The sequence below is a fragment of the Mustelus asterias genome, chromosome 5 (genome assembly GCF_964213995.1).
Source record: "Mustelus asterias chromosome 5, sMusAst1.hap1.1, whole genome shotgun sequence".
Classification (NCBI taxonomy): domain Eukaryota; kingdom Metazoa; phylum Chordata; class Chondrichthyes; order Carcharhiniformes; family Triakidae; genus Mustelus; species Mustelus asterias.
This window is the reverse complement of record NC_135805.1, coordinates 84,297,574-84,325,232: the sequence shown is the minus strand read 5'-3', so window position 1 is coordinate 84,325,232 and position 27,659 is coordinate 84,297,574. Positions and strand designations below refer to the sequence as shown.

Sequence of the window (27,659 nt, the reverse complement as noted above, 5' to 3'; positions counted from 1 at the left end):
CCAGTTTCCTCCCACAGTCCAAAGATGTGCAGGTTAGGTTGATTGGCCAAGCTAAATTGACTCTACTGTCAGGAGGATTAGCAGGGTAAATATGTGGGGTTATGGACCTGGGTGGGATTGTGGTTAGTGCAGACTCGATGGACCGAATGACCTCCTTCTGCACTGTAGGGATTCTATCATTCTATGGCAAGGACATCCTTCCTCAGATAAGGACATCAAAACTGCACACAATGCTCCAGGTGTGGCCTCACCAATGCCCTTTACAATTGCAGTAAATCGTCCCCATCCCTATACTAACACTTTCTCGCTATGAAGGCCAAAATACCATTTGCCTTCTTTATTGCCTGCTCCACCTGCGCACTTACTTTCATCGACTGATGCAGGAGGACACCAACCACCTATCTCAATTTACAACTATTCGAGTAATAATCTGTCTTCCTACTATTGCTATTAAAGTGGATAACTTCGCGTTTATCCACATTATTCTGCATCTGCCATGCAGATGCCCACACACTCAGCCTGTCCAAATCACGCTGAAGCATCTCTGCATCCTCCTCACAGCTCCCCCTTCCACCTAACTTTGTATCATCTGCATATTTGGAGATAATACATTCAGTTCCCTTTTCCAAATTATTAATATATAATGTGAACTGTTGGGTTCCTAACTGCCAACCAGGACCTGACTGCCAATCAGAAAACAATCCACTTATACCAACTCTTTGCTTCCTAACTTCTAACCAGCTTTCTATCCATCTCAAGACATTACCTGCAATTCCATCTGCTATAACTTTACAAAGTAGTCTGTTATGTGAGATCTTGTCGAAAGCCTTCTGAAGGTCTAAGTAAACCACATCCACTGGTTCTCCTTGGTCAAATCTGCTAGTTGCATCCTCAAAGAATTCTGATAGATTCATTAAGCATGATTTCCCTATTGTAATCCATGCTGACTTTGTCTGATTATACCACTGCCTTCCAAATGCTGAATTAGGTTGGGCCTATACTATGATGCAACCACCAAACGCACCTTCCCCTCACTCCCCCTGTCAGCATTCCGCAGGGACCATTCCCTCTGGGATACCCTTGTCCACTCCTCCATCACCCCAACAACTCACCCCCTTTCCCACTGTACCTTCCCTTGCAATTGAAGAAGGTACAACACTTGCACCAATACCTCCTCCCTGCTCACTATCCAAGGGCCTAAACATTTTTTTCTTTATAGTCCCTCTGTCAACTTAGTGCCAACTCATATCAACTCATGCACCGCCCCCCCCCCCCCCATCTACCAGCCTTTGCCCTTATACGCACCAGATAAACTCACCCAGCATTCAGCATGGGCAGATCTCTGAAACCATGGTGAGGTGAAATGAAAGAAGATCTAAATGTCTATTGCTGACTTCACTATATTTAACAAATGCACTCTCATTGATAAGATTTAAATCCCTTTGAGTATCTAATCCCTTATAAAACAAAAAATCCCTCAAGTACTTAATCCCTTATGAAAATAAACATTTGTATTTAGATCCCTACATCAAATATAGTATCACTTTATAACCACTTAGATTTATCAATTAAACTGTGAATTTATAGGTCCCCCACTGTGAGAATTCCACTTGTGGAAGCATCAAGTGGCACTAATCCATATGCGAATAAACAGTGAAATAGCAAGCACTGACTTTGTCAACTTTTTACCAAAGATTTAAAGGGCTTGGGGATTTGAATGACTAGCTTCACAGTTCCTCAGAGCTTACCAACTATTATTGGACATTCTTGACAATCACAAAGGGGCACCTGACCTCTGAAGGGTACCTTACCTCTTCCAAAGGATACTTTAACTTTCCAAATAGCTCTGACAGCTTTAGACCTTTTTCTCAAATGTCTAAACCCATGAAATTCAAATTCCACCATCTGCCCTTGCGGGATTCAAACTCAGGTCGCCAAAACATTAGCTGAGGATTAATAGTGTAGCGATAGTACCACTAGACCATTGTGTCCCCATAGATAGATTATCAGGACATGTCCTCTAGTCCTAGCATCAGAGCAGCAGATCTAAATACAAATGTTTATTTTCATAAGGGATTAAGTACTTGAGGGATTTTTTGTTTTATAAGGGATTAGATACTCAAAGGGATTTAAATCTTATCAATGAGAGTGCATTTGTTAAATATAGTGAAGTCAGCAATAGACATTTAGACCTTTCATTTCACCTCACCATGGTTTCAGAGATCTGCCCATGCTGAATGCTGGGTGAGTTTATCTGGTGCGTATAAGGGCAAAGGCTGGTAGAAGGGGGGGGGGGGGAGGCGGGGGGGGGGGGGGCGGCAGGGTGGGGGCGGTGCATGAGTTGATAAGAAATTGTATTTCAGAAATCTCAGTAATGAAAATTAGATCTGTTTGAAGGCCGCTTCACTTGTACCAGTGCATGGGGCTATGTCGCCATTTTGGCCAACGTGCAGAACCTTTCTGTCTCTTCAAAAAGGATTTTATCTTTAGGTGGCTATATCCCTTAAATTATAAATGTGAAGCTCAAGGCTTCTTCATGTCCAAGCCCCCCCTCCCCATCCTTTGGCAAACTTAATGCGGTGACCAATAACTCAGGGTTAAGACCAAAAAAACCCTGCCTGAAGTGGTATGCTTAGATTCTGCTGCTCTGATGCTAGGACTAGAGGATATGTCCTGATAATCTATCTATGGGGACACAATGGCCTAGTGGTATTATCGCTACACTATTAATCCTCAGCTAATGTTCTGGCGACCTGAGTTTGAATCCCGCAAGGGCAGATGGTGGAATTTGAATTCAATAAAAAATTGAGGAGTTAAGAATCTACCAAAGACCATAAAACCATTGTCGATTGTTGGAAAAACCCATCTGGTTCACTAATGTCCTTTCAGGAAAGAAATCTGCTGTCCTTACCTGATCTGGCATACATGCGACTCCAGAAGCACAGCAATGTGGTTGACTCTCGACTAACTCGGGATGGGCAATAAATGCTGACCAGCCAGTGACGTTCATGTCCCACGAATTAGTAAAAAAAGTTCAAATGAAACAAAGTGGGCTGTGGAAGCTCAGTCATTGATGATGTCTAAAGCAGAGATTAACAGATTTCCAAGTATCAGTGACGTAAAAGGATATGGGAAAGTGTGGGGGAAATAGCCATTGAAGTGGATGAAGGGGCAGCATGGTGGCACAGTGGTAAGTGATGCTGCCTCACAGCTCCAGGGACCTGAGGTCAATTCCGGCCTTGAGTGACTGTTTGGAGTCTGCACGTTCTCCCCATGTCTGCGTGGGTTTCCCCCGGGTGCTCCAGTTTCCTCCCAGTCCATAAAACATAGGAGCAGAATTAGGCCACTCAGCCCATTGAGTCTGCTCCACCATTCAATCATGGCTGATACTTTTCTCATCCCCATTCTCCTGCCTTTTCCCCATAACCCCATATCACCTTATTAATCAAGAAGCTATCTATCTCTGTATTAAAGACACTCAATGACCTGGCCTCCACAGCCTTCTGCGGCAAAGAGTTCCACAGATTCACCACTCTCAGGCTGAAGAAATTCCTCCACATCTCTGTTTTAAAGGATCATCCCTTAAGCCTGAGGTTGTACCCATTGGTTCTAGTTTTTCCTACTAGTGGAAACATCCTCTCCACGTCCACTCCATCCAGGCCTCGCAGTATCCTGTAAGTTTCAATAAGATCCCACCTCATCCTTCTAAACTCCAATGAGTACAGACCCAGACCTCAACTGTTCCTCATATGACAAGCTCTTCATTCCAGGGATCATCCTTGTGAACAGTCCAAAGATGTGTAGCTTAGATTGATTGGCCATGGGAAATTGTCCCTTACTGTTAGGGGGATTAGGAGAGTAAATGTGTGGGGCTACAGGGATAGGGCCTGTGTGGGATTGTTGTCAGTGCAGGCTCGATGGACCAAATGGCCTCCTTCTGCATTGTAGGGATTCTATGATCAGCCATGATCATATTGAATGGCAGAGCAGGCTTGATGGGCTGAGTGGCCTACTCCTCCTATGTTCTTATGTTTCTCAAGTCTTTGGGCTGACATCTGTGCATAAGATGAATAAATAAATTAGAGAAGAAAGGAAGTATGTGGGGTGAAAAAACATGCACAGCTATTGAACCTACACCAAAAAGGCACAAGTTGGATATAAATGTTATTGTAATTCAGCTGAGGGGAAATGGTTTAATAATGCACTCAGTTGTCAAGTTGCCAATAATAGTGGCCTAATAGGTACTCCTCCTTTCTAAACTGAATGCCTACAATTTTTTTTTCACGTTTGGATGTTAGAAGTGTGATGTTTGTTGTCATTTTATTAACTCAACACCACAAAATTTTCAAGCTGTCAATCCAAAGGTATTTTTTGCAAGTAAAAGCAGTTTGCAGAAACTGAGAGTTAAGACTGGAGTAGTGATTAAAAATAAAAGACAAAACACTTTTCTTAACAAATTGGATATTAGAGTGTTTACCATACTATCAGCAAACCTTTCGCAGCTCAACAAAACTCATTTTTTGATGACCTTTCTTCCAGCAGAGAAGAGAGTTGTAGCATTGTACGACTATGAACCAACAAGTGAACGTGACCTGGGATTTAAGAAAGGTGAACAACTGATTGTACTAGCCGAGTAAGTAAATGTAATTGTTTCTTTTATGGTTAAATAGAAACAATTGCTTCTCAAGCCTCTGAAATGTAATCCTTAATTTGTCTTGGATAATGAAGGAGACAATGATAAGGACGCCAATCCTTAACCTTTTTAATATAGGCCACTTCAAACAATGTGAAGACCTACCAGCATAAAGTATGAATGGTGGAAGTTAATGTTGCTGCATTAGTTATGGGCGCAGTATTTGTACAGTGCAATTGGTGAGAAATATCAATCCAGATTTGGCAGTTGTAATGATGGCAAAGCTGTCAGCCCTGCTATCGTTGTAACTGTGAAACTGACAGCAACTTCTGCCATCAGCACATGCAACGTAATATACACAAGAACAGAAGCTGCTGACTGTGATTCCCAATCCTCCACATAGTGTATTGTTGAAGATCCCACAGACAGCAAGCTATAGAAATCATTATACTATTGACACTGCTGCTAAAGACCTGTGACCAGCGGTATGCCTCAGGGATCAGTGCTGGGTCCACTGTTATTTCTCATTTATGATTTTAATATATTTTTATACTTTCACAGTAACTTCATTGCAGTGTTAATGTAAGCCTACTTTGTGACACTAATAAATAAAATAAATAAAAATCCCCTGAAAATATTCATCTTGTTCATGAGATGTAACTGAGTTATTAACAAAATACTAAACCATAACTATCGCTGAAGAATCTCTTATTAAACTCATTTTATAGTTGTGTGATTTTTCTTCAATTATGATAACAATCCCACAGGGTAGAATTTTGCACCCGCATCTGTCACGAGCACAATCAGTGATGTGGGGGCAAAATCTCGCTGGTGACGGAATGAGGTTCCCTCCCACAAAAGTCAGGAACCTCATTTCAATAAATTATAATATTATTAAAGGGCTTCCCCTGCTGTATGTTCCCCCCAGAATAGAAACTCCCCCCTCGCCACCGTTATATCATGTCAGTCAGATTAAACCTGATAGCGCTTGTCTGCTGTACTATCTGGGCGCCATATTGAAAAAGCGCCCAACATCATCGCCTCACTATTGAAGAAAGATCATGGACCCACTGAAAGTGAAGATAGATTTCCAGAAGCATGCTGAGGTCAGAGGATGGAGCTCTTGAGAAAGAAGATGTATCACCAGGAACATTCTGAGGCCACCGAGTCTGGAAGATCCACCTGCGGATGCTACCCCCCCCCCCCCCCCCCGCCCCACCCACTGCTCTGGTGTTCCAGGGTTTTTGTGCCATACATTATGGCGGTGCAAGTCTGATCCTTTGTAGTCCGCTATCATATCCGGGCGCTATATTGAAAATGCGCCCAATGTCCCTGACCTATTATTAAAGAAAGCAGATGGACCTACTGAGATAGTGGATGGATATGCAGAAACATTCTTGAACCTGGAAGATGAACCTCCTCAAGACCAACTCTGGAAGATCCACCTGTCGATGCTGTCCTCACCCGGGTTGCAGGTGGCCTCCATCCTGCATTCCAGAGACAGCCCCAGACATTATTCAGATGAGTCCAACATCTGGATGCCATGTTGTTCCAGCCAAGTTTAGCACCAACATGTTTTCTTGCTGTCGCAGTGGAGAATCGGGTTTGGGTGGTCTTTGGATGCAAACCAGTTTCACTCTGGCCTCCAGCGGGTGGCCTGATCTGGCATGGCAGGCACCAATGGAAGATCCCTGCGGGAAATTTGCACCAGCGTAAAATCGATTTGTGAACCATCTGCCGAATTCACTCCCCTCCCACCTGCCATTGAACCTGCCGGCAGTGGAGTGTGAGAATTCAGCCCATAGATTCTAGCATAGAAATGTTCGTAGAAAAATACAGAAATGGATATAATTCAACATTCATTAACTATCTAATTAATTACTTATTCATCCACTGCAGAGTAATTGAGGTACTCCTAATAATCATCTGTTGTTGGTCATTTTTACTTAACAATGCTAGTGGTTTAGCTCAGTTGGCTAAGACAGCTGCTTCATGGTGCAAAGTGACACCAACACTGTGGGTTCAATTCCCATACCGGAATGAGATTATTCATGAGGCCCCTCCTTCTCAAACTTGCCCCTTGCCTGAGGTGTGGTGATCCTCAGTTTCAACCAGTCAGCCTATGATCATCTGGGACTACAGGGACCTTTACCTCACTAGAGGTTAGTATACTAAAATATTGCATAGTTTGGCAAAAAGTGTTCAAATCACAAAATGGCTTTTTTATCTAAACTATTAGTACAAAATGGCACTTAACCTTGTTAGCCTGTAGAATATAGTCTCTTTTTTAAAAAAAGGTCAAGTTAAGTAGCCAAACTAAATCCTAGTAAAATGAAATCTAAATCCCAGGCCGCTTTTCAAAAGATGTTTTTACTTATCCTAAACTATTGACTTGTTACTGTTTTAGTGTCCTTGTGCAGCTGAAGTACCCAGAAGATTTGACTGCTGAGATACTAAATATAAAAAGCTATACTGTATTTAGAAAAAAAAAGAAATGGTGATGTTTGGTGCTGACTTCAAGAGGCCACCTGTGCAAAAATTGATTTATTTCACATGATAAATTTCACAAAGCCACAGTGTACAAAACAGTCTTAACTGAGTCAAGTGGAATTGGAGCTTTCCTTATCTTGGGAGCTTTGAAGAACAGAGATAAAAATTATGGCACAAATATGCCCCAAATGTTTACTTCATATTTTAAAAGATATCCTGGAGGATTCGTTTCGCAAAAGTTGCAATAAGGTACCTGATACAAATGGGGGAAATGCTAACATCATTATATAATACCAACAATAATTTTATAGATGAATAATCGATAATCCAAAAGTGTGCAGGTTAGATGGTTTGGCCATGCTAAATTGCCCCTTAGTGCCAGGGGGACTAGCTACGGTAAATGCATAAGGCAATAGGGCCTGGGTGGGATTGTGATCATAGGCTGACTGGTTGAAACTGAGGATCATCACACCTCAGGCAAGGAGCAAGTTTGAGAAGGAGGGGCCTCATGAATAATCTCATTCCGGTATGGGAATTGAACCCACAGTGTTGGCGTCACTTTGCACCACGAAGCAGCTGTCTGAGCCAACTGAGCTAAACCACTAGCATTGTTAAGTAAAAATGACCAACAACAGATGATTATTAGGAGTTCTTCAATTACTCTGCAGTGGATGAATAAGTAATTAATTAGATCATTAATGAAAGTTGGATTATATCCATTTATGTATTTTTCTACGAACATTTCTATGCTAGAATCTATGGGCTGAATTCTCACACTCCACTGCCGGCAGGTTCAATGGCAGGTGGGAGGGGAGTGAATTCGGCAGATGGTTCACAAATCGATTTTAAGCCGGTGCAAATTTCCTGCAGGGATCTTCCATTGGTGCCTGCCATGCCAGATCAAGCCACCCGCTGGAGGCCAGAGTGAAACTGGTTTGCATCCCAAAGACCACCCAAACCTGATTCTCCACTGCAACAGCAAGAAAACATGTGGTGCTAAACATGGCTGGAACAACATCAGACTCAATGGGCTGAATGGCCTCCTTCTGCACTATAGGATTCTATGATTCTAATATCAGTCACAGCAATATTTTCATAATAATCCCAAAAGTGATTTAATTTTTCTCACTTTTTTTTCCAGAGAAGGAGACTGGTGGAAGACAAGGTCATTGATTTCCGGAGAAGAAGGATTTGTTCCCAGTAACTTTTTGGCAAGAGTGGCTTCGTTAGAAGTGGAAAAGTAAATCTTTCAAATTTTATCATCAGTTCCTGTGGTGGAGTGTTACTGCTCCATGTTTTTATTCTGTATTACTGGTTCCATTCTTGGTCCAAAATGTTACAGCAATAATCATTAAAGGTAGTTATTTATAATTTCCTATAAGCATTATCGTTAGAAGATAGATCTATGAAGCCGTGAAATTTGAATATTTACATTTGTCACAGCTTGCTTTATTGTTTTTGAGTTTCCAGTTCAGTCTCATCATTTATACATTACCTCTGATAGAATTATAGAATCCCTACAGTGCAGAAGAGCCATTTGGCCCATCGAGTCTGCACAGACTCTCCGAAAGAGCATCTTACCCAGGCCCACCCCCTGCCCTATCCCTATAATCTCACGCATTTACCATGGCTAATTCATCTAATCTGCACAGTTTGGGACACTAAGGGGCAAATTAGCATGGCTAATCCACTTAACCTGCACATCTTTGGACCATGGGAGAAAACTGGTGCACCTGGAGGAAACTCACGCAGACATGGGGAGAACGTGCAAGCTCCACATAGACAGTCACCCGAGGCCAGAATTGAACCTAGGCCACTGGCGCTGTGAGGCAGCAGTGCTAACCACTGTGCCACCACCATGCTGCCCACAGATATATGATGTGCCACAGATACTTTTCTTCTATTTATGTGCAGTCTAACAAGAATAGAAGTTGACCAAAATGAAAGTAGAAGATATTAGGAAACCACAGCAGGTATATGAGAAATGATAAATTAATTGCTTTGGGCAGATATTGTTTGTCAGAACTGTAGTTGTGGCTGAACTGTAAATGCACTTACACGCATTTGACTATGTGCAAGTTTATCACATGGACATATCGTTTGCACAATGTGTGATACCAGGGAGTGGTTAGGATATAGAAGTCAGTACTGCAGGGAATAGTTGAGATCTTCAGCATGGATGCATAAGGGGAAGCTGGATAAACACACAAAGGAGAAAGGAATGGAGGAGTATGTTGATAGGGTTAGTAGAAGTAGGTGGGAGGAGGCCCCAATGGAACAGTGGCCTGTTGCTGTATTGCAAATATTTTCCAATTCTTTGTGATGAAGCAATGGAATTATTCCTTGAATGGTGGAACTTTAATATGCACAACGCAAAGCAGTAACCTGCTTCCCTGGCATCATCTCATCAACATAGATCATTGCTAAGCGTAAAGATCTTTCGTGGAATCTGTTTAGAAATTTTAATCGATCTCAGTGTAAGTACAAGGTATAGCATTTGCAAGTTGCCTCCTACTGTATAAATCAAACCTAAATATGTGGTTGTGAATTGTCGAAAAGATTTAGGTGTTTAACTGTGCCTTCATTAAAACACCAAGAGAGAAAGAATGTGTCTAGTAACATTAGCAAAGACTTAACATGTTAAAAGCCTGTACATCGTTGGATGGTGGGAGGAAACCGGAGCACCCGGAGGAAACTCATGCAGACATGGGGAAAACATGCAAACTCCACACAGACAGTGACCCAAGCCAGGAATCGAACTCAGGTCCCAGGTACTGAGAGGCAGCAGGGCTAACCACTGTGCCGCCATAATGTTAATGTTACTAAACGCATTCTTTCATCGTACAGAAACATTTTTTTGTTCAAAAGGAAAGAGCCCTTTTTAATCATGCTAGCAGCAATCTAGTTAGGGAGCTTTGCTGAGTCGAATTATATAAAATAAGAGATTTTAAGTATATTAAAATACTTGAAATGGAAAGTTAGAATGGCTTTCAGTGAACGGTTATAATGGATGTTAAAATCTAAGCTGGTAGATTTAAGATTACAAAGTATCTAATTATGCCCCTCAGAAATATCCAAAAGTAACTAAATTAATTTTGATATGCAATCACTGGAGGAAATGTGGCAGCCATTTTGTGTGCAGCAATAATACAGATATCTAAAAACTATTGATCAGCGTACTCTTCGAAAATAGTGACATGGGTAAAGTCCGTCTAAACAGGCAGAAAGGGCTCAAAAGAATGTCTCTCCCAACAGTGCTGTGCTGGTGTGTCAGCCTAGATTATAAGCATAAAATCTTGAAGTAGCGTCTGAACCCTTCATTTCCTAGTATAGATAAGATAATGCAAGAGCCGAGCATTTTGTTATATTTCTTTCTCTGTTGGGGAGGTGTAAATGTATAGTTTAATAATGGCTGCCTGCTGTGAATCCTCATGGTGCGTTTTTTCTCATCAGTGATACACAACTGAAAGAAGACGGCAACAAGATGGGATGGAATTTTATTTTACATTTCATTTGAGAAAGCAAGGGTTGAAGAAAATTATGACACAATTTTGAAGTCTTAAAGTAGATTTTGTGGAAACTCCATGTGCACATTCAGTGAGTCAGCACGATATATATTTGTCAGGAAAACGGCACTAAAGGCATACTTAGGGATGGGGGGGCTTCAACCGTAACCAAGAGGACTACTCTAATTACAAATGTACAAATGAAGGTCACACAGTTGGCTGGAAGCAAATACAATGGGAGATGAAGATAAAGTAAATGTTTTCCTCACCATGATAGGGCCAGCTGCTTTTGAGGTGGTGAGATGGCATGACAAAGAATGAGTTTGCACTGGGAGTTGAATTGGCTTCAGACACGGTTAAACAGGACAGAGTTATTTACAGTAAGGACCAGTAAGAGTACGTCTGTCATTGAGGAAGGTCTAAGAGAATGCAATGTGGTCTTTGAGAAAGGCAGACCAATTGATAAAATTAGGCATCACAAGGCTGAGGTCAAGATAAAGGACAATGTACAGCAGATACTTTGTAAGCTTAAGCCTATGCCTTATGCAAACTTGCACTTTGGTAAACCAAAAACTGAGCTATGGTCATCCTCAACCTTTTAGGTATGTTTACTGAGATGCTCTTCAATATTGTAAATCCATGAGCTACTGGGAGATATGACTCAGTATTAGATCATTATGCTATTCAACACAGAGGCACTTCCTTCCTCCTTGATGTCAGTAAATCTTCAAAGTCACACACTACTCATGCTACCTCCTGCCAGATCCAAGAACCCTCCCCTGCCAGCTCCTTCAGTAGTGTTTGCTGAAATTATACAAATGTGTCCTTGATATCTCAGCAGCCTGGGCCTCTCTCCAATCCACCTTGACCCAAGGCCCAGCTCCATTGGTTGGCAGGCAACTCCAGAAGCTCCTTCTTGATAGGTCAGTGTGGAGACATTTGCCACATCGCTTCTGTTCCTTCTCCTTTCTCGGGCATTGTGTGCTTCCCCTGCAAATAAAGGAGATTGTAATGTTAATGCTGTACTACAATCTCGCTTTCAAAAGTGTGGCCATTGGTAACTTTGTGAGTTGCACACTTTATTCTGGGATCTTTACCAGCTAACAGGTGTGGCATTTTGCCCAACCCCCCCCCCCCTCCCCCCGCACCCACCTCATAACCCCCATTGCCATGCAGAGTGGCACATTTGCATCATGCAACCTTACATAAGAACATAAGAAATAGGAGCAGGAGTAGGCCATCTAGCCCCTCGAGCCTGCCCCGCCATTCAATAAGATCATAGCTGATCTGTTAGTGGTTTAGTTCCACTTACCCGCCCGCTCCCCATAACCCTTAATTCCCTTATTGATCAGAAATCTATCTCCCTGTGACTTAAACATATTCAACGAGGTAGCCTCCACTGCTTCAATGGGCAGAGAATTCCAGAGATTCACTACCCTCTGAGAGAAGAAGTTCCTCCTCAACTCTGTCCTAAACTGACTCCCCCTTATTTTGAGGCTGTGTCCTCTGGTTCTTGTTTCCTTTCTAAGTGGAAAGAATCTCTCTGCCTCTACCCTGTCGAGCCCCTTCATTATCTTATATGTCTCTATAAGATCTCCCCTCAGCCTTCTAAACTCCAACGAGTACAGGTCCAATTTACTCAAGCTCTCCTCATAAGCTAACCTCCTCATCTCCAGTATCAACACTTGGGCAACATGCAAAACAATCCCTTAATGGATCCACATCTTACGAATGATGACACACACCCTTGGAGCTCACAGAAGGTCACTGAGCCTTTTACAGCACTGCAGCTAGATTTGCTGGACAACTCCAAGGCTGCTGACCTCTAATGCGACCTCTGTCCAGCCTGCTCTTGTCTGTCTAGGTGGTCTCTCCTTCCCCTCTGCGAGCATGAGGACCTCCTGCATATCACTTACAGACTGGCGATGGGCTAGCAGAGAGTCCTTGCTGAACCTTTGGGGCTGTCCTTGGTCTAGGGCCCTCCACATCTCCTGGCTCCATTCTCTCAGCCTTCTGCATAGACTAAGAGAGTTAAAGACCTTCTTCTGGGTTACGGCCTGCCCCTCTGTGTCGATTGGGTGCCCATCATTTCCTGATGCTATTGACTGGCAGTTCCCTAGCAGCCATTTGCTGGCTGCTACAGCCAAAGTGAATGTCGGAAAGACAGTGAAAGTCACAAAAAAATCAAAGTTCGCCGGTAACACAGAATCCATCGGTAAAGCAAGGGCAGTCAGGGTGTTTGATTATGCCAAATTAATCATTGTCACCATCCCGACTATTAATCAGAGCTGATGGTGCAAGTGAAGGTTCAGGTTTTGACACATTCAGCAATATCGAGAGAACAGATTCAATGGAAGTGGAAGAAGATATCCAGACAAAAGAAATAAAAAATCAGATGGGTGAACTGAAAGTAAGGAAGGAAAAAGGAAATTGTTCTTTTCATTATTTCTTGTCAAATGATGAGATTTTAGTTAAATACATACTGGTGTTAAGGAAAAAAATATTTTTACATGTAAACTACTCTGGCAGTGTTAGTTATGTATGTTTCAACTGTGATTTGAGAAGCAAGAAGTATGCAATCCAACCTGTTAAATTTTAGGCATTTTTGATGTTGTTTTAGTCATATTGTATAATGTGAAATTATGTAAATGGACCATTTTAGTGTACAAGTTTTGTTTTAAGTGTGGAGGGAGTGTAGTATATTGCAAAATCTGAGCATTTTGTGACATTGCCCTCTCTGAAGTTATGTTCAATAATGTCTTCAATCAAGAAATGAAGTTAGTTCAATGATGTCTGAATCCACATGGTGAGTTTTTCTCAGTGCAATAGACATCAAGAGGAGGTTGTTTTCAACTGAGTTAAGCTAAACATGCATTAATGGTTTCCTGTTTACTAATTTTCAGATGGTTCTTCAGAGAAATAACCCGCAAAGATGCTGAGAGGCAACTGTTAACACCAGGCAATAAGTTAGGAACTTTTCTAATCCGAGAGAGTGAAACTAATAAAGGTTGGCAATTTATCAATGTGCTTTGCATAGATGCATGTGAAATTTTACAATGTGACATTTACTTTGTGTCAAGTCAGCAAGTGACTCAATGGAAAAGTATGTCCTCGGATATAGTATTAAAAATGTCATATCTCACCCTTGATACTTTGCTGGGTAAAATAGAAAATTCTAGATTCAAACTGAAGTAAAAAATAAAAAGTGTTAGAAAGGTTTGAAAGATGAGTGAAGTTTTCATCTGGGACCTTTTTATTTCTCGAATTTTCTATCTTTCTGTTTTGAATAATTGCTAAAAAAATTACATCTTTAGGTTGGAATGGTTAGGGATTTATTGAGAACTAAGCATTTTATACATCTTTAATAATTAAAAGAAGCGAGTTTTTAAATAAATTTAGTAAATAATATTTTCACTTTCTGTTGTATTTGGGGAGCTACAAGAATGTTAACTCTCACTATGTTGTTATTTTAAGCAGTCAATTTTGGTTTTGTTGTAGCAGTTTTACCTCAGTCAACAGCTTGTGGATTCATGTTCTGGTACACAGAAGTGAGCTGCTGTTGTGGGCCTTGCTATGTGCAACATTAGCTGGTCATTTTCTACATTACAACGGTGATCAATGATCGGTAGATTTTCACTCCCGAGGCTGGTAGGTTGAGTTACGCAATCACTCCCCCAGTTCAGCACATTCATCTCACGAACAAGTGCCCTGAGTGGCACAATTTTCACTCTGAAAGTCTGAGATGGAGTTGGGTTAGCCTGCATCGGATGTAGATTGGAGGCAGCCACAGGGACTGCCAAGTGCTGAGGTAGCTTAAAAGACCCACCTCATTTTTCTGGGACATTGTCCCATTTGTCTTCTTGTACATCAGGCCCTCCAGGCATCATATCTCATCATCACAGAATCCCTACAGTGAGAAGGTTGGCCCATCGAGCCTGCATCAACTTTCCGAAAGATCATCTTACCCAGGCCCACCCCGACCCCCTATTCCCGCACATTAATTCACCTAACCTACACATCTTGGGACACTAAGGGACAATTTAGCATGGCCAGTCCAGCTACACTGCACATCTTTGGACTGTGGGAAGAAACCGGAGCACCCGGAGGAAACCGACACAGACACGGGGAGAACTTGCAAACTCCACACAAATGGAATCAAACCAGGGTCCTTGGCACTGTGAGGCAGCAGTGCTAACCACTGTGCCACTGTACACTTCTCAGACCCCCTCAACCCTGCACTCATTCCCCATATATGCTAGCACATGGTAACCTGTGCCCCTACCCATTCCAATGGCCCTTCATGCTCTGCATGCCAACCCATGCTTCCCATCCATTCCTAATGTCCCTTTATAGTCCCCATGCCAACTTAATGCCAACTCGTGCCAATCCATGCCATCCACCATCACCCTTTGCCCTTACACCCTCCATGCCATAGGCTCTGAGGAACAAAACGTGGAATCATTATGGGTAGAGATGAGGAATAGTAGAGGGAGAAAGACACTAGTAGATGTGGTATATAGGCCCCCAAATAATGATGTTGAGGTAGGGAGGGCTATAAACAAGCAGATAAGGGATGCGTGTAAAAACGGAACGGCAATAATCATGGGGGACTTCAACATGCACATTGACTGGCAGACTCAAGTCGGTAAGGGTGGAATGGAGGAAGAGTTCTTAGAATGCTTTCGGGATAGTTTCCTTGAACAGCATGTTACGGAACCGACGAGGGAACGAGCTATTTTGGATCTGGTATTGTGTAACGAGGTAGGTAGAATTAAGGATCTTATTGTGAAGGACCCTCTTGGGTCTAGTGACCACAATATGGTCGAATTTCTGATTCAGATGGAAGAGGAGAAAGTTTGGTCCCAAACCAGTGTCCTCTGTTTGAACAGAGGGAAATATGATAGGATGAGGGATGAATTGGCTAAGGTAGACTGGGAGAGCAGGCTGGCAGGTAGGATAGCTGAGGAACAGTGGAGGATTTTTAAGGAGATCCTTTTCAGTTCTCAGCAAAAATATATTCCAGCAAAAAACAAGGATTGTAAGAAAAGGGAGAACCAGCCGTGGATAACGAAGGAAATAAAGGAGAGTATTAAAATAAAAACAGCTGCGTACAGAGTGGCCAAAAATAGTGGAGAAACAAGTGATTGGGAAAAATTTAAGAAACAACAAAGAGAGACTAAGAAAGCGATAAAGAAAGGAAGGATAGACTATGAAGCTAGGCTAGCAATTAATATAAAAAATGATAGTAAAAGTTTTTATAAATATATAAAAAGGAATAGAGTGGCTAGAGTGAATGTTGGACCCTTGGAGGACGAGAGGGGGGAGTTAATAGTGGGAAATGAGGATATGGCTGAGTCTTTAAATAAGTTTTTTGTGTCGGTCTTCACGGTGGAGGACACAAATAGTTTGCCAAATATTAACGATAGAGGGTTGGCAGCAGGAGAAATACTTAATACAATTAATGTTACCAGAGAGGCAGTGCTGGGTAGACTAATGGGACTGAAGGTGGACAAGTCCCCGGGTCCGGATGGAATGCATCCCAGGGTATTGAAAGAAATGGCAGAGGTAATAGTGGATGCGTTAGTGATTATTTATCAAAACTCGTTGCATTCTGGGGTAGTGCCGGTTGATTGGAAAACGGCTAATGTTACGCCGCTGTTTAAAAAAGGAAGGAGACAAAAGGCGGGTAACTATAGGCCGGTCAGCTTAACGTCTGTAGTAGGGAAAATGCTGGAATCCATTATTAAAGAGGAGATAGCAGGGCATCTGGATAGAAATGGTTCGATCAATCAGACGCAGCATGGATTCATGAGGGGAAAGTCGTGCTTGACGAACATGTTGGATTTTTATGAAGATGTGACTAGGGCGGTTGATGGAGGAGAACCGGTGGATGCGGTGTTTTTGGATTTCCAAAAGGCGTTTGATAAGGTGCCCCATAAAAGGCTGCTGAAGAAGATTAGGGCACACGGAGTTGGGGGTAGTGTGTTAAAGTGGATTGGGGACTGGCTATCCGACAGGAAGCAAAGAGTCGGAATAAATGGGTGTTTTTCCGGTTGGAGGAAGGTAACTAGTGGCGTGCCGCAGGGATCGGTACTCGGGCCGCAACTATTTACCATTTATATAAATGATCTGGAGGAGGGGACGGAGTGTAGGGTAACGAAGTTTGCAGACGACACAAAGATAAGTGGAAAAGTGAATCGTGTGGAGGACGGAGAAGATCTGCAGAGAGATTTGGACAGGCTGAGTGAGTGGGCGAGGATATGGCAAATGGAGTATAACGTTGAGAAATGCGAGGTTATACACTTTGGAGGAAATAATAACAAATGGGATTACTATCTCAATGGAAACAAATTAAAACATGCTACCGTGCAAAGGGACCTGGGGGTCCTTGTGCATGAGACGCAAAAGCCCAGTCTGCAGGTACAACAGGTGAACAAGAAGGCAAATGGGATGTTGGCCTATATCGCGAGGGGGATAGAATATAAAAGCAGGGATGTCTTGATGCACCTGTACAGGGCATTGGTGAGGCCACAGCTGGAATACTGTGTGCAGTATTGGTCCCCTTATATGAGGAAGGATATATTGGCATTGGAGGGAGTGCAGAGAAGGTTCACCAGGTTGATACCGGAGATGAGGGGTTTGGATTATGAGGAGAGGCTGAGGAGATTGGGTTTGTACTCGTTGGAGTTTAGAAGGATGAGGGGGGATCTTATGGAGACTTATAAGATAATGCAGGGGCTGGATAGGGTGGAGGCGGAGAGATTCTTTCCACTTAGTAAGGAAGTTAAAACTAGAGGACACAGCCTCAAAATAAAGGGGGGTCGGTTTAAGACAGAGTTGAGGAGGAACTTCTTCTCCCAGAGGGTGGTGAATCTCTGGAATTCTCTGCCCACTGAGGTGGTGGAGGCTACCTCGCTGAATATGTTTAAAGCGCGGATGGATGGATTCCTGATCGGTAAGGGAATTAAGGGTTATGGGGATCAGGCGGGTAAGTGGTACTGATCCACGTCAGATCAGCCATGATCTTATTGAATGGCGGGGCAGGCTCGAGGGGCTAGATGGCCTACTCCTGCTCCTATTTCTTATGTTCTTATGCCAACTCATTCAGTATCCACCCTGAGGCACCTCAGGAGCCATGAAATGAAATTATATGAAATTAAATAAAGTTCTAAAGAGAACTTCAGAACTTATATAGCGCTCACTCTCTAAAGTACATTGAATATTTTAAATGCTCTTAAGTACTTAATCCTTTATAAAAAACACCTGTGTTCATAAGTTCACATTAAAGACAGCTAATACTTTAATAACCTCTTTGAGCTGTTAATCAAACTGTGAACTTACAATAGCTGTCCCCCCCCAAAACCCCACTGTGATAATAATAGGTTTTGCAAGCAGGCAGCTATTAGTAATGCTACAATGATCACTCTGATGGGTACGTCAGCCACTGAAACTGTTAGAACCGTTTTTTCCACCACTTAGACACAGACAGGAAGCTTCATTTCAATTAGAGCTTGCCACCTAAATATCTGGACAGCTTGGCAGTTCTATGTACCTTATCCACCCTTCAAGAGACAAGGCTTCTGCTGCAGCAAAAAATAGGTCTGTTTGAACGCAGTACTGAGTTCAAATGGCCCTACTGAGTTTAAGTTTCCATCATGTGTGTGTCACATCCCACCCCCTTTCCCCTACAAGCGTAAATGATCTCTGTGGCTGAACAGCATCTCTTTAGCCTCCTCCTCCTGTGGGTTGTTTAATTGTTCACCACCATTCATGGCTGGATGAGCAGGACTGCAGAGCTTAGATCTAACCCATTGTTTGTGGAATCGCTTAGCTCTGCCTACCTTGCCACTTATTCTGTCTAGCGAGCAAGTCATCCTGTTTTGTAGCTTCACCTGGTTAACACCTCATTTTAAGGTATTCCTGATGTTTCTCCTGGCATGCCCTCCTGCATTTTTCATTGAATCAGGGTTGACTTCCTGGCTTGGTGGTCATGGTAGAGTGGGTGATATGCCTGACGATGAGGTTACATTTTATGGTTGAGTACAATTCTGCTGCTGCTGTTGGCCCACAGTGCCTCATGGATGCCCAATCTTGAGGTGTTAGATCTGTTCAAAATCTACCTCATTTAGTACGGTGGCAGTGCCACACAACATGATGGAGGGTATCCCCAATGTGAAGACAGGAATTTGTTATGCCAAAATGCTATTGTTTATTTAATCACATTTGACTTACTAAAGGTTTAACTATTCTTTTGCTGTCTTGTGTAGGTGCCTTTTCACTTTCCGTGAAGGACAATGACTCGAAACATGGAGAAATAGTGAAGCACTACAAGATTAGAACCCTTGACAATGGTGGTTATTATATCACTCCCAGAGCCACATTCCCCTCTTTACAAAAACTTGTTTTATACTATGCAAGTAAGTACATGCAGCCAATGATGCACAAATTTCATTCTAATACAGGATGGTCTTAAATGAATGACCACCAATATTATTTCTTCAGAAAATTCCGATGGATTGTGCCAACGTCTGATTAAGCCATGTCCAATGCTGACTCCTCAGAAGCCATGGTGGCCAGATGAGTGGGAAATCCCAAGAGAATCCCTGAAGATGTTAAATAAACTGGGTGCTGGACAGTTTGGAGAGGTTTGGCTGGGTAAGTAGTGAAAGCAATAGGATTTATTGACAAGCAAATCTACAAAACCAGTACCAGTTTTTAATGGGGAACTGAGCTTTGTGGTTGAACCCCTATTGTTTTGACATGCAGTGGTCAGGAATTTCCTTGGAGCAGCTCCTGCTTCACTGCTATGCCTTTGCCAGGAAAGTGCAATGGTGTGGCCATGTTGATGTCTTTCCCTCCTTATCCGCACAATACTTATTCCAGACACAAGCGATGTCTGTGTCATGGAAACCCCTGGGAATATGCAGGCAGTGCCAATTTGACAGAGACTTGCCATAAGTGTTCTGCAGGCTCAAAGCAGATGGAAATTGGTACAAATTATTCTACATGCTGTTTATTTTGCCAATGCATTCAGTAAGAAATATATTTACACTCTCTTGTTTTTAGCCGATTCCAGTCATCTGTGAGATGTAACAAAGCTAAAGCTTGTTCCAATGGATGACTGAGATAGAGAACAGATTCTGAGTTGTCCTCCAAGGACAACCACATCTCCTCTGTCATATGAGGAGGGACTAAGTTGATTAGGATTATATTCACTGGAGTTTAGAAGAGTGAGAGGGGATCTCATAAAAACTTATAAAATTCTAACAGGGTTAGACAGGGTAGATTCAGAAAGATGGTCCAAATGGTGGGGGTGTCCAGAACTAGAGGTCATAGCTTGAGGATAAGGGATAACTCTTTTAGAACTGAGGTGAGGAGAAACTTCTTCACCCAGAGGGTGGTGAATGTGTGGAATTCACTACCACAGAAAGTAGTTGAGACCAAAGCATCTGATTTCAAGAAAAAAATAGATATATCTCTTGGGGCTAAAGGAATCAAGGGATATGGGAGGAAGAGGGGTCAGGATATTGAATTTGATGATCAACCATTATCAGGCTCGAAGGGCCAAATGGCCTACTCCTACTTCTAGTTTCTATATTTCTGTGTTCCTGCTTGATGCTTCTTTAAAAGGACCATATTGAAGTGATTGAGCTCTGGTATAGCAGTGATTAAGATGGGATGTGAACTTTTTAAAAGGCAGAATTCAGGCACTTTATGGTGGGCTCCATTTCTGGAAATATGCACAAAAGTATCTTACAGTACATCCACACTATCATTATAGCATCAGCATGGAACAACTTTGCTGTATTTCAGTACTACAGTTGCAATGTAAATACAACATAAATCCAGTGTGGGGCATTACCCTAAAATTGGAATCTGATTTCACTTCACTGTACAGTTGTAAGTGCCTGGACACTTGGACCCAAATGTTTGCTCCCAGGTTGGAGCACAGAGTTGGGACCTTTCCCCAGCTCCACAAACCTGACATGAGAGAATGCGTCCCAAAGCATTGGCTTTTTGTTTCAAGGGAGCCAGCAGTTGTGGGAATCAAAGCAGAACACCACACAAACATTGAGGGGGTTGCCGGGTGTGGAGACTGGCTGGGCGAAGGTTATCTTGGTACACCAGCACCTTGTCTAAGATTTTTTAAAAATAAATCAAACAAAATCTGCCCTCCAGTCCTGACCTTGAGCAATCCCTCCCCTCACCCCTCACACACTCCCCATGCCCCATCCATGCTAGCTCATGGCATCTACGCATTTGCCATGAGGTAGATAGATTCTTGGTAACCACATGTTGTAATGTTTCCCACTCATAGCTCATGAAGAGATGACTGGAGGCAGCTGCTATTTTATATGGGCAGCTATCTCTATGAACCATGATTGTGCAATTTGGAAACCATGTCCATTCCTCCCGCTGCAAAAATGGTAGGTGCCGCATTGGGACTTACCGATGTGGGCTTCAGAGCCATCTTCACATCAATGGAGAAGCTCAACATTGTTGCAAAAATTCAGGCTTCAATTTAAAGTTTAAAGTTTATTTATTAGTGTCACAAGTAGGCTTACATTAACACTGCAATGAATTTACTGTGAAAATCCCCTAGTTGCCATACTCCGACGCCTGTCCGGGTACACTGAGGGAGAATTTAGCATAGCCAATGCACCTAAACAGCAGATCTTTCGGACTGTGGGAGGAAACCGGAGCACCCGGAGGAAACCCAAGCAGACACAGGGAGAACGTGCAGGCTTCGCACAGACGGTGACCCAAGCCGGGAATCGAATCCAGGTCCCTGGCACTGTGAGGTAGCAGTGCTAACCACTGTGCCACCGTACCGCAATTTACACTTTTTTCATAGAATTACATAGAATATACAGCTCAGAGGCAGGCAGTTTAGCTCAACCAGTCCCTGCCAGCATTTCGGCTTCACTCGAGTTGCCTCCTATCCTTCCTTATCTAAGTCTCAATATAACCCTCTATTCTCGTCTCCATTTTAGGATGGAGTGCAGGTCCCATTTTCCTACCAGAAAGTTGCATCCATCCATTAGCCGGGCTTTGGCCTCAATAGGGGGAAGGGGCACAGTCAACGTCAGTAGAGTGGCCTTAATGGGTCCTTTAGGTTGCCTAAATATCTAGCCATCACCAATCACACTGTCGCCCACCTCTTCCGCCCACCCCTCCTTGCCTGTCCAAAAATGGCCATGAGGTAGGAAAATACCAGCAAACTGGTAAGTGGGTTGGCAGAGGGAAATTGGGGGCCCTTCAGCCTCAATGTTTGTCCCTTGAACCCTTTAAAATATGGCAAACGTCTCTAATTCACACTCAATTGAAAATAAATGAGTTAATGTTGAAGTGGCTTTGTGAGTGGAAAATCACGTCTCACAAATTATTTAATTGAGTTTTTCTGAAGGGGTAACCAAGAAGGCAGATGAGGGCAGTGCAGTTGATGTTGTCTACATGGACTTTAGCAAGGCCTTTGACAAGGTACCGCATGGTAGGCTGTTGCATAAAATTAAATCTTACGGGATCCAGTGTGAAGTATCTAAATGGATACAAAATTGGCTTCTTGACAGAAGCCAGAGGATGGTTGTAGAGAGTTGTTTTTCAAACCGGAGGCCTGTGACCAGCGATGTGCCTCAGGGATCAGTGCTGAGCCTACTGTTATTTGTCATTTATATTAATGATTTGGATGAGAATATAGGGGGCATGGTTAGTAAGTTTGCAGATGACACCAAGATTGGTGGCATAGTGGACAGTGAAGAAAGTTATCTCCAATTGCAACGGGATCTTGATCAATTGGGCTGACGAATGGCAGATGGAGTTTAATTTAGACAAATGTGAGGTAATGCATTTTGGTAGATTGAACCAGTTAATGGTAGGGTGTTGGGGAGAGTTACAGAACAAAGAGATCTAGGGGTACATGCTCATAGCTCCTTGAAAGTGGAGTCACAGGTGGACAGAGTGGTGAAGAAGGCATTCGGCATGCTTGGTTTCACCAGTCAGAACATTGAATACAGGAGATGGGACATCTTGTTAAAGTTGTACAAGACATTGGTGAGGCCACACTTGGAATACTGTGTGCAATTCTGGTCACCCTATTATAGAAAGGATATTATTAAACTAGAAAGAGTGCAGAAAAGATTTACTAGGATGCTACTGGGACTTGATGGATTGAGTTATGAGGAGAGGCTGAATAGACTGGGACTTTTCTCTCTGGAGCGTAGGAGGCTGAGGGGTGACCTTATAGAGGTCTATAAAATAATGAGGGGCATAGACAAGGTAGATAGTCAATATTTTTTCCCAAAGGTAGGGGAGTCTAAAACTAGAGGGCATAGGTTTAAGGTGAGAGGGGAGAGATACAAAAGTGTCCAGGGGGACAATTTTTTCACACAAGAGGGTGGTGAGTGTCTGGAACAAGCTGCCAGAGGTAGTAGTAGAGGCGGGTACAATTTTATCTTTTAAAAAGCATTTAGATAGTTACATGGGTATGGAGGGATATGGGACAAATACAGGCAGTTGGGACTAGTTTAAGGGTTTAAAAAAAAAAGGGCGGCATGGACAAGTTGGGCCAAAGGGCCTGTTTCCATGCTGTAAACCTCTATGACTCTATGGCACTATGCTGATGTATCTCAATTCCCTAGAGGTGGACAGCACACTGGGCTATCAACGTAGTCTGTGTCGCACCTCTGCTGCAAAATAATTTCCCTCCCAAGGATTCTGAGCCAGAGTGACTGAAGACAGATATTTCATGCAGAGGTGGGGATCCAGGCAGTTTATGTCCACAATCTCACACAAACTGCAATCCTGAAACATAACCTGTTGTCGAGTCTCCAGTTTATTTTATTTATTTGTCCATTGATATCCTGCATTTAAATTAGTTAATAGGGTGGAATTCTCCCCAAAAAATTCTAAGTGTTGAATTTGTGGGAAAACAGGAGTAATTCACGCTGGTTTTTTCAGTGGGGGTTCACACTAGAATCTCCCACACTCTGTGCACTGCAGAGGCCACCAGCTGAATATCATTAAATTTCAGGGGGCAGGTCCTATTCACGCTGGAGAGACTGAAACCAGCGGCCCTCTGTGCATTGGCCTCGAACTGTCAGCATCCTCTGCTGGCCAGCTCGATCGCTGACCAGCCCAGAACCCCCGCAGTGCTGCCCTCTCCAACTACCCCATGGCCCCGATTGCGGCGGCCCCCCCCCTCCAATCACTCCCGGGCCAGCCTCGACACCCCCCGCCCCGTCCCATCTCGTCCTTGCCCGCCCCGATCTCCTGTCCCCCCCCCCACCCACCACCCCCCGCCCCCCACCCCCCGCAACCCCTTTGTCGTGCCAGATCTCTGGCAGGCTCAGAGAATTCTGTCCCAGGCCCGTTAATAATATTTGAAATATCATTTAATGCTAGCCCCACCTTCCCGCCGATTTCCAGTGCCGAGCAGACCATGCCAGAAATCCGCACTGGGAGACGCTAGCGGTGTGCGAACGTTCACAGGTACCCCTTGCATCGCTAAAAAACCAGCGCAGCAGGATGGAAGAATCGCCCCATAGTTTGTTCATAAAAAACACGTTGCTTACTGTTCGCTGACCTGAATTACTCAACCTTTAAACTCAGATTAACATCAGTGTGAAGCCACTTCCTTTTTCATACTTCTGGTGTGATTACACCCTTAGTAAGTTTGAATCTGGACACTACTTTCTGAGGGAAGTTTCTGTTTCCTCAAGTCTTCTGTATACACCATTAATTTAAAAAATACTTTAACGCGTCAGTGGAATCTGAGGGCCAGAGTTTACAGATCGCCCACGGGCAGGGAGATAGGTGCATGGACCTGTAAGATAGAGCTAGTGGCAAACCTGCCACCAGTCCACCTAGCCACAGTTTTACAGGTGGCAGGTCTGGCATTGGGTGGATCATCTGTCCGTGGCCCCATCGAGACCCTTGAGTGGGCAATTGATGCCCAACTAAGGGTCTGCTCCTGCTGCTGCTCCTCCAATATAACAGGTGGAATAAGAGGCCTACATCCAATGAGTAGCCTGGCAGATTTAACCCTGTGAACCCTGCAGGCTGCTGGTCAATGATGTGGAGGGAAGCCTCCTTCCCAGGCCCATTGTGACAATTGGAGAGCCCCCTCCCACCGTTTTGCCTTGCCATGTCTATCTTTCTCCAGCAACCCACCCCCCTCCCCTCCTGTCCAACATTCCTCCCACTCCCCCTTTTTGGGGGCCCGTCAGCTTGGCCCCAGCACGATTCAAGACTTACCTCAATCTCTAGCTCTATCGCTGAATGCCACCGCCTTGCTCTAGCTACAGGATCAGCAGCGGCCACTGCTCCACTGGCATACAGAGCTGTTGGCCTGCTCCGTTTGGCTGACAGCTCCATGCGCCTCACTTCCTCTTGGAGACGATGGGAAGTCCCGTCTCCTGCTAATCAGAGGACTGTCACCTGAAAAATCAACTGGCTAAGTGGAGGAATCCCACCCTCAGCACAAAATCAAGCCCTGAGCTTTTATTTTAATCCTGAAAATGTTGAATTAGTCCCTTCCACCGTGTTATCCTTTGAAAATCAGGGCTGGAATTTTACAGCTGTTCCTGCCCCGCCAGCGCTGCAAGTGAGGACAGCGAATTTGTTGCTCAGTCAAAGCTCTGTTCACTGTGGCAGGCATGATGTGGAGATGCCGGCGTTGGACTGGGGTAAACACAGTAAGGAGCAGAGGATCCCGCTGGTTTGAATGGCCACACAATTCCAGCCCGGTGGTCATGATTTTTAGCCTTCTGTAGAGCTCACTCCCAGCGCTCAACAACAAATTCAAATTTCTTAATCTGATTTTAGTGGAGGTATTTACGTCATAGAAAATCATTGTTATTGGCAATATTGCCATTCCTTTTGGCTGTACTTATTAAAATGTTATTAAATAGAGAGAAATGTAGGAATAATCTTTTTAATACATGAATTCAATTGGTTTTTAATTATACTTAAGTTACTGACATTGGATCATTGAAATTTCATTATGTAAGTTAGTAGCCATTTTAGAACTATCTTTGTGTGTGTTGCCAGCATGGTCAGTCCCTCAAAGAGCATAAATTAAATTAAACAACATAATAAAACAAGAAAGCCACAGAAGGAACAAGACCATCATATGACTTGTGTTTCCTTCTGCCATGTTAGGGCAGTCTGTGATGTCCCACTCACTAACATGTTTTATGCGCTATTCAAAAACGAATGGATGAAATGCTGCAAGTTGTTATGAAATTGTAACTTCGATTTTACCAACTATATTAAGCAGAAAGAATATGAAATTTCATGACGTATCAGATTATACTGTAAGAAATGTTTTTTCACTACATGCTGGGAGATGTTTTATAACATTGTTTATGAGGATGAACTTCAAGCAGCAATTTGGTTCAGTAGTTTTATTTCATTCTATTTTTTGTCTAAAATTCTCTCTTCCTCATCTGAATAATGTGACTTGTGCAATGATGCAGTTTTGTCAGTGCCTTTGTCAATGTCTTTGTTGCCATTCTTAAAGAGTGAGTCTGGACCAGTGCATATCAGCAGCTATTCAACAGAGCCAGCCATTATTAACCGCCAGCACATGTGTACATCTTGCAAAAGAGGTTCACCAAATAGCTATCAGGAGTTAAATCCTTGTTTGGGTTTTAATTATGATTTCTTCCTCCCTAACACTATAGAAACTGAGCACTCTTTCTCTTTTACTAACTCTCTGGAACTCCTGCTCTCTGTTTCTGAGCATAACGACTTTAATCAGGCAATTGAGGTTGGCCTGTTAGAATATGAGCTCCCTGATTAAGGGCCAAATTGATTGGCCAATCAGGGAGCCTCTTGCTTTGTATTTAAGCAGGAGTGTCAGTTCCTCTGGGACTCCTAGTATAGACTGCTAACTCAACGCACTTTGTCTGCTGTTGTCTGACTTGTAAATAAAGGGATTTTGGTGAAGGGACTTCTGCCTCCGAGGACTTATTAAACTGAGAGTGTCCATTCTTTGCTGCCTACAGTTCTACAAATTAGCTGATTCATCCATTCTGGTGCCATTTACATCCAGGCTTTTATCAACCATCTCCACATCAGCTTGTTGCAGCTCCTTAATAATAAATTCACTGAGCTGTTCAACAACTCGGGTTAATCAAATGAGAAATTAAACTGAGACCCTATCTGCTCTCTCAGGTGGATGTAAAAGATCGCAAAGCTCAATTGGAACAAGAACAGGGGAGTTCACCCTGGTGACCTGGCTAACAATGAGACTACTATCTCATTGTTGTCTGAATGACCTTGCTGTGTACACGTTAGCAGCTGTGTTTCCTACAATGCAGCATTCACTGCACTTCAGAAGTACTTAATTGGTTGTAAATCATTTTGAAACATTCTGAAGTCACCAAAAGCACTGCAAGTTCCATATAAATGCAAGCAGGCAGAATAGATACATTACCCAGAATAGATACATTACCCAAAATAGATACATTACCCAGAATAGATATATTACCCAAAATAGATACATTACCCAGAATAGATATGTTACCCAAGCCAAGAGGCTCAGCTTGAGTAAATGTGACTAAATAGATCAGGAGGAAATTTGGCCGATATTATTCCTGCACTGAAAAAGAAAGAATGCACCCAGATAAATTTAGAAAATTCGGAGACACATTAAAATGTGGTTTAAAGGGGCAAAGACAGGTCTAGAGTACAGGCATAGCAGCTTTCAGTACCACAACAGTGAAAGGACAGTCGGGGAAGAGGTGAACACCAGAAACTCTAATGCTTTCCAACTGCCTTTGCCACATCATTGGCAGCCATGCTTACGGCTCTGGAATACCCGCCCTAAAACTCTCTGCCACTTGCTCTTCCCATAAAACTCTCTTTAAAATCTATCACTTTAACCAAGTATCTGGTTATGACCCATAATTCTTTGGCTCAATGTTGATTTTTGTCTGGTTACACTCTTACCTAACACCTCGGGATAATTTACTACACCAGAGGCAATAAAGGATGCAAGTTTTTTGATGTTTCATAAAACACTCATA

The 27,659-nt window shown here is 43.0% G+C and overlaps 2 protein-coding genes across 6 annotated transcripts in view; both read left to right on the top strand.

The window, feature by feature from the left end:
• Positions 1–27,659, top strand: part of LOC144493660 (cerebral cavernous malformations protein 2 homolog) — a 440,921-nt gene that overhangs the window by 255,608 nt on the left and 157,654 nt on the right. The gene's annotated exons all lie outside the window — the stretch shown is intronic.
• Positions 1–27,659, top strand: part of LOC144493652 (proto-oncogene tyrosine-protein kinase LCK-like) — a 106,593-nt gene that overhangs the window by 38,317 nt on the left and 40,617 nt on the right. For all 5 annotated transcript variants that reach the window (XM_078212938.1, XM_078212934.1, XM_078212937.1 and 2 more), the window contains exons 4-8: positions 4,543–4,633; positions 8,265–8,363; positions 13,533–13,636; positions 18,897–19,046; positions 19,132–19,284. In XM_078212938.1, the coding sequence (XP_078069064.1) occupies positions 4,543–4,633; positions 8,265–8,363; positions 13,533–13,636; positions 18,897–19,046; positions 19,132–19,284 (597 nt within the window). The remainder of the gene's footprint in view (positions 1–4,542; positions 4,634–8,264; positions 8,364–13,532; positions 13,637–18,896; positions 19,047–19,131; positions 19,285–27,659) is intronic.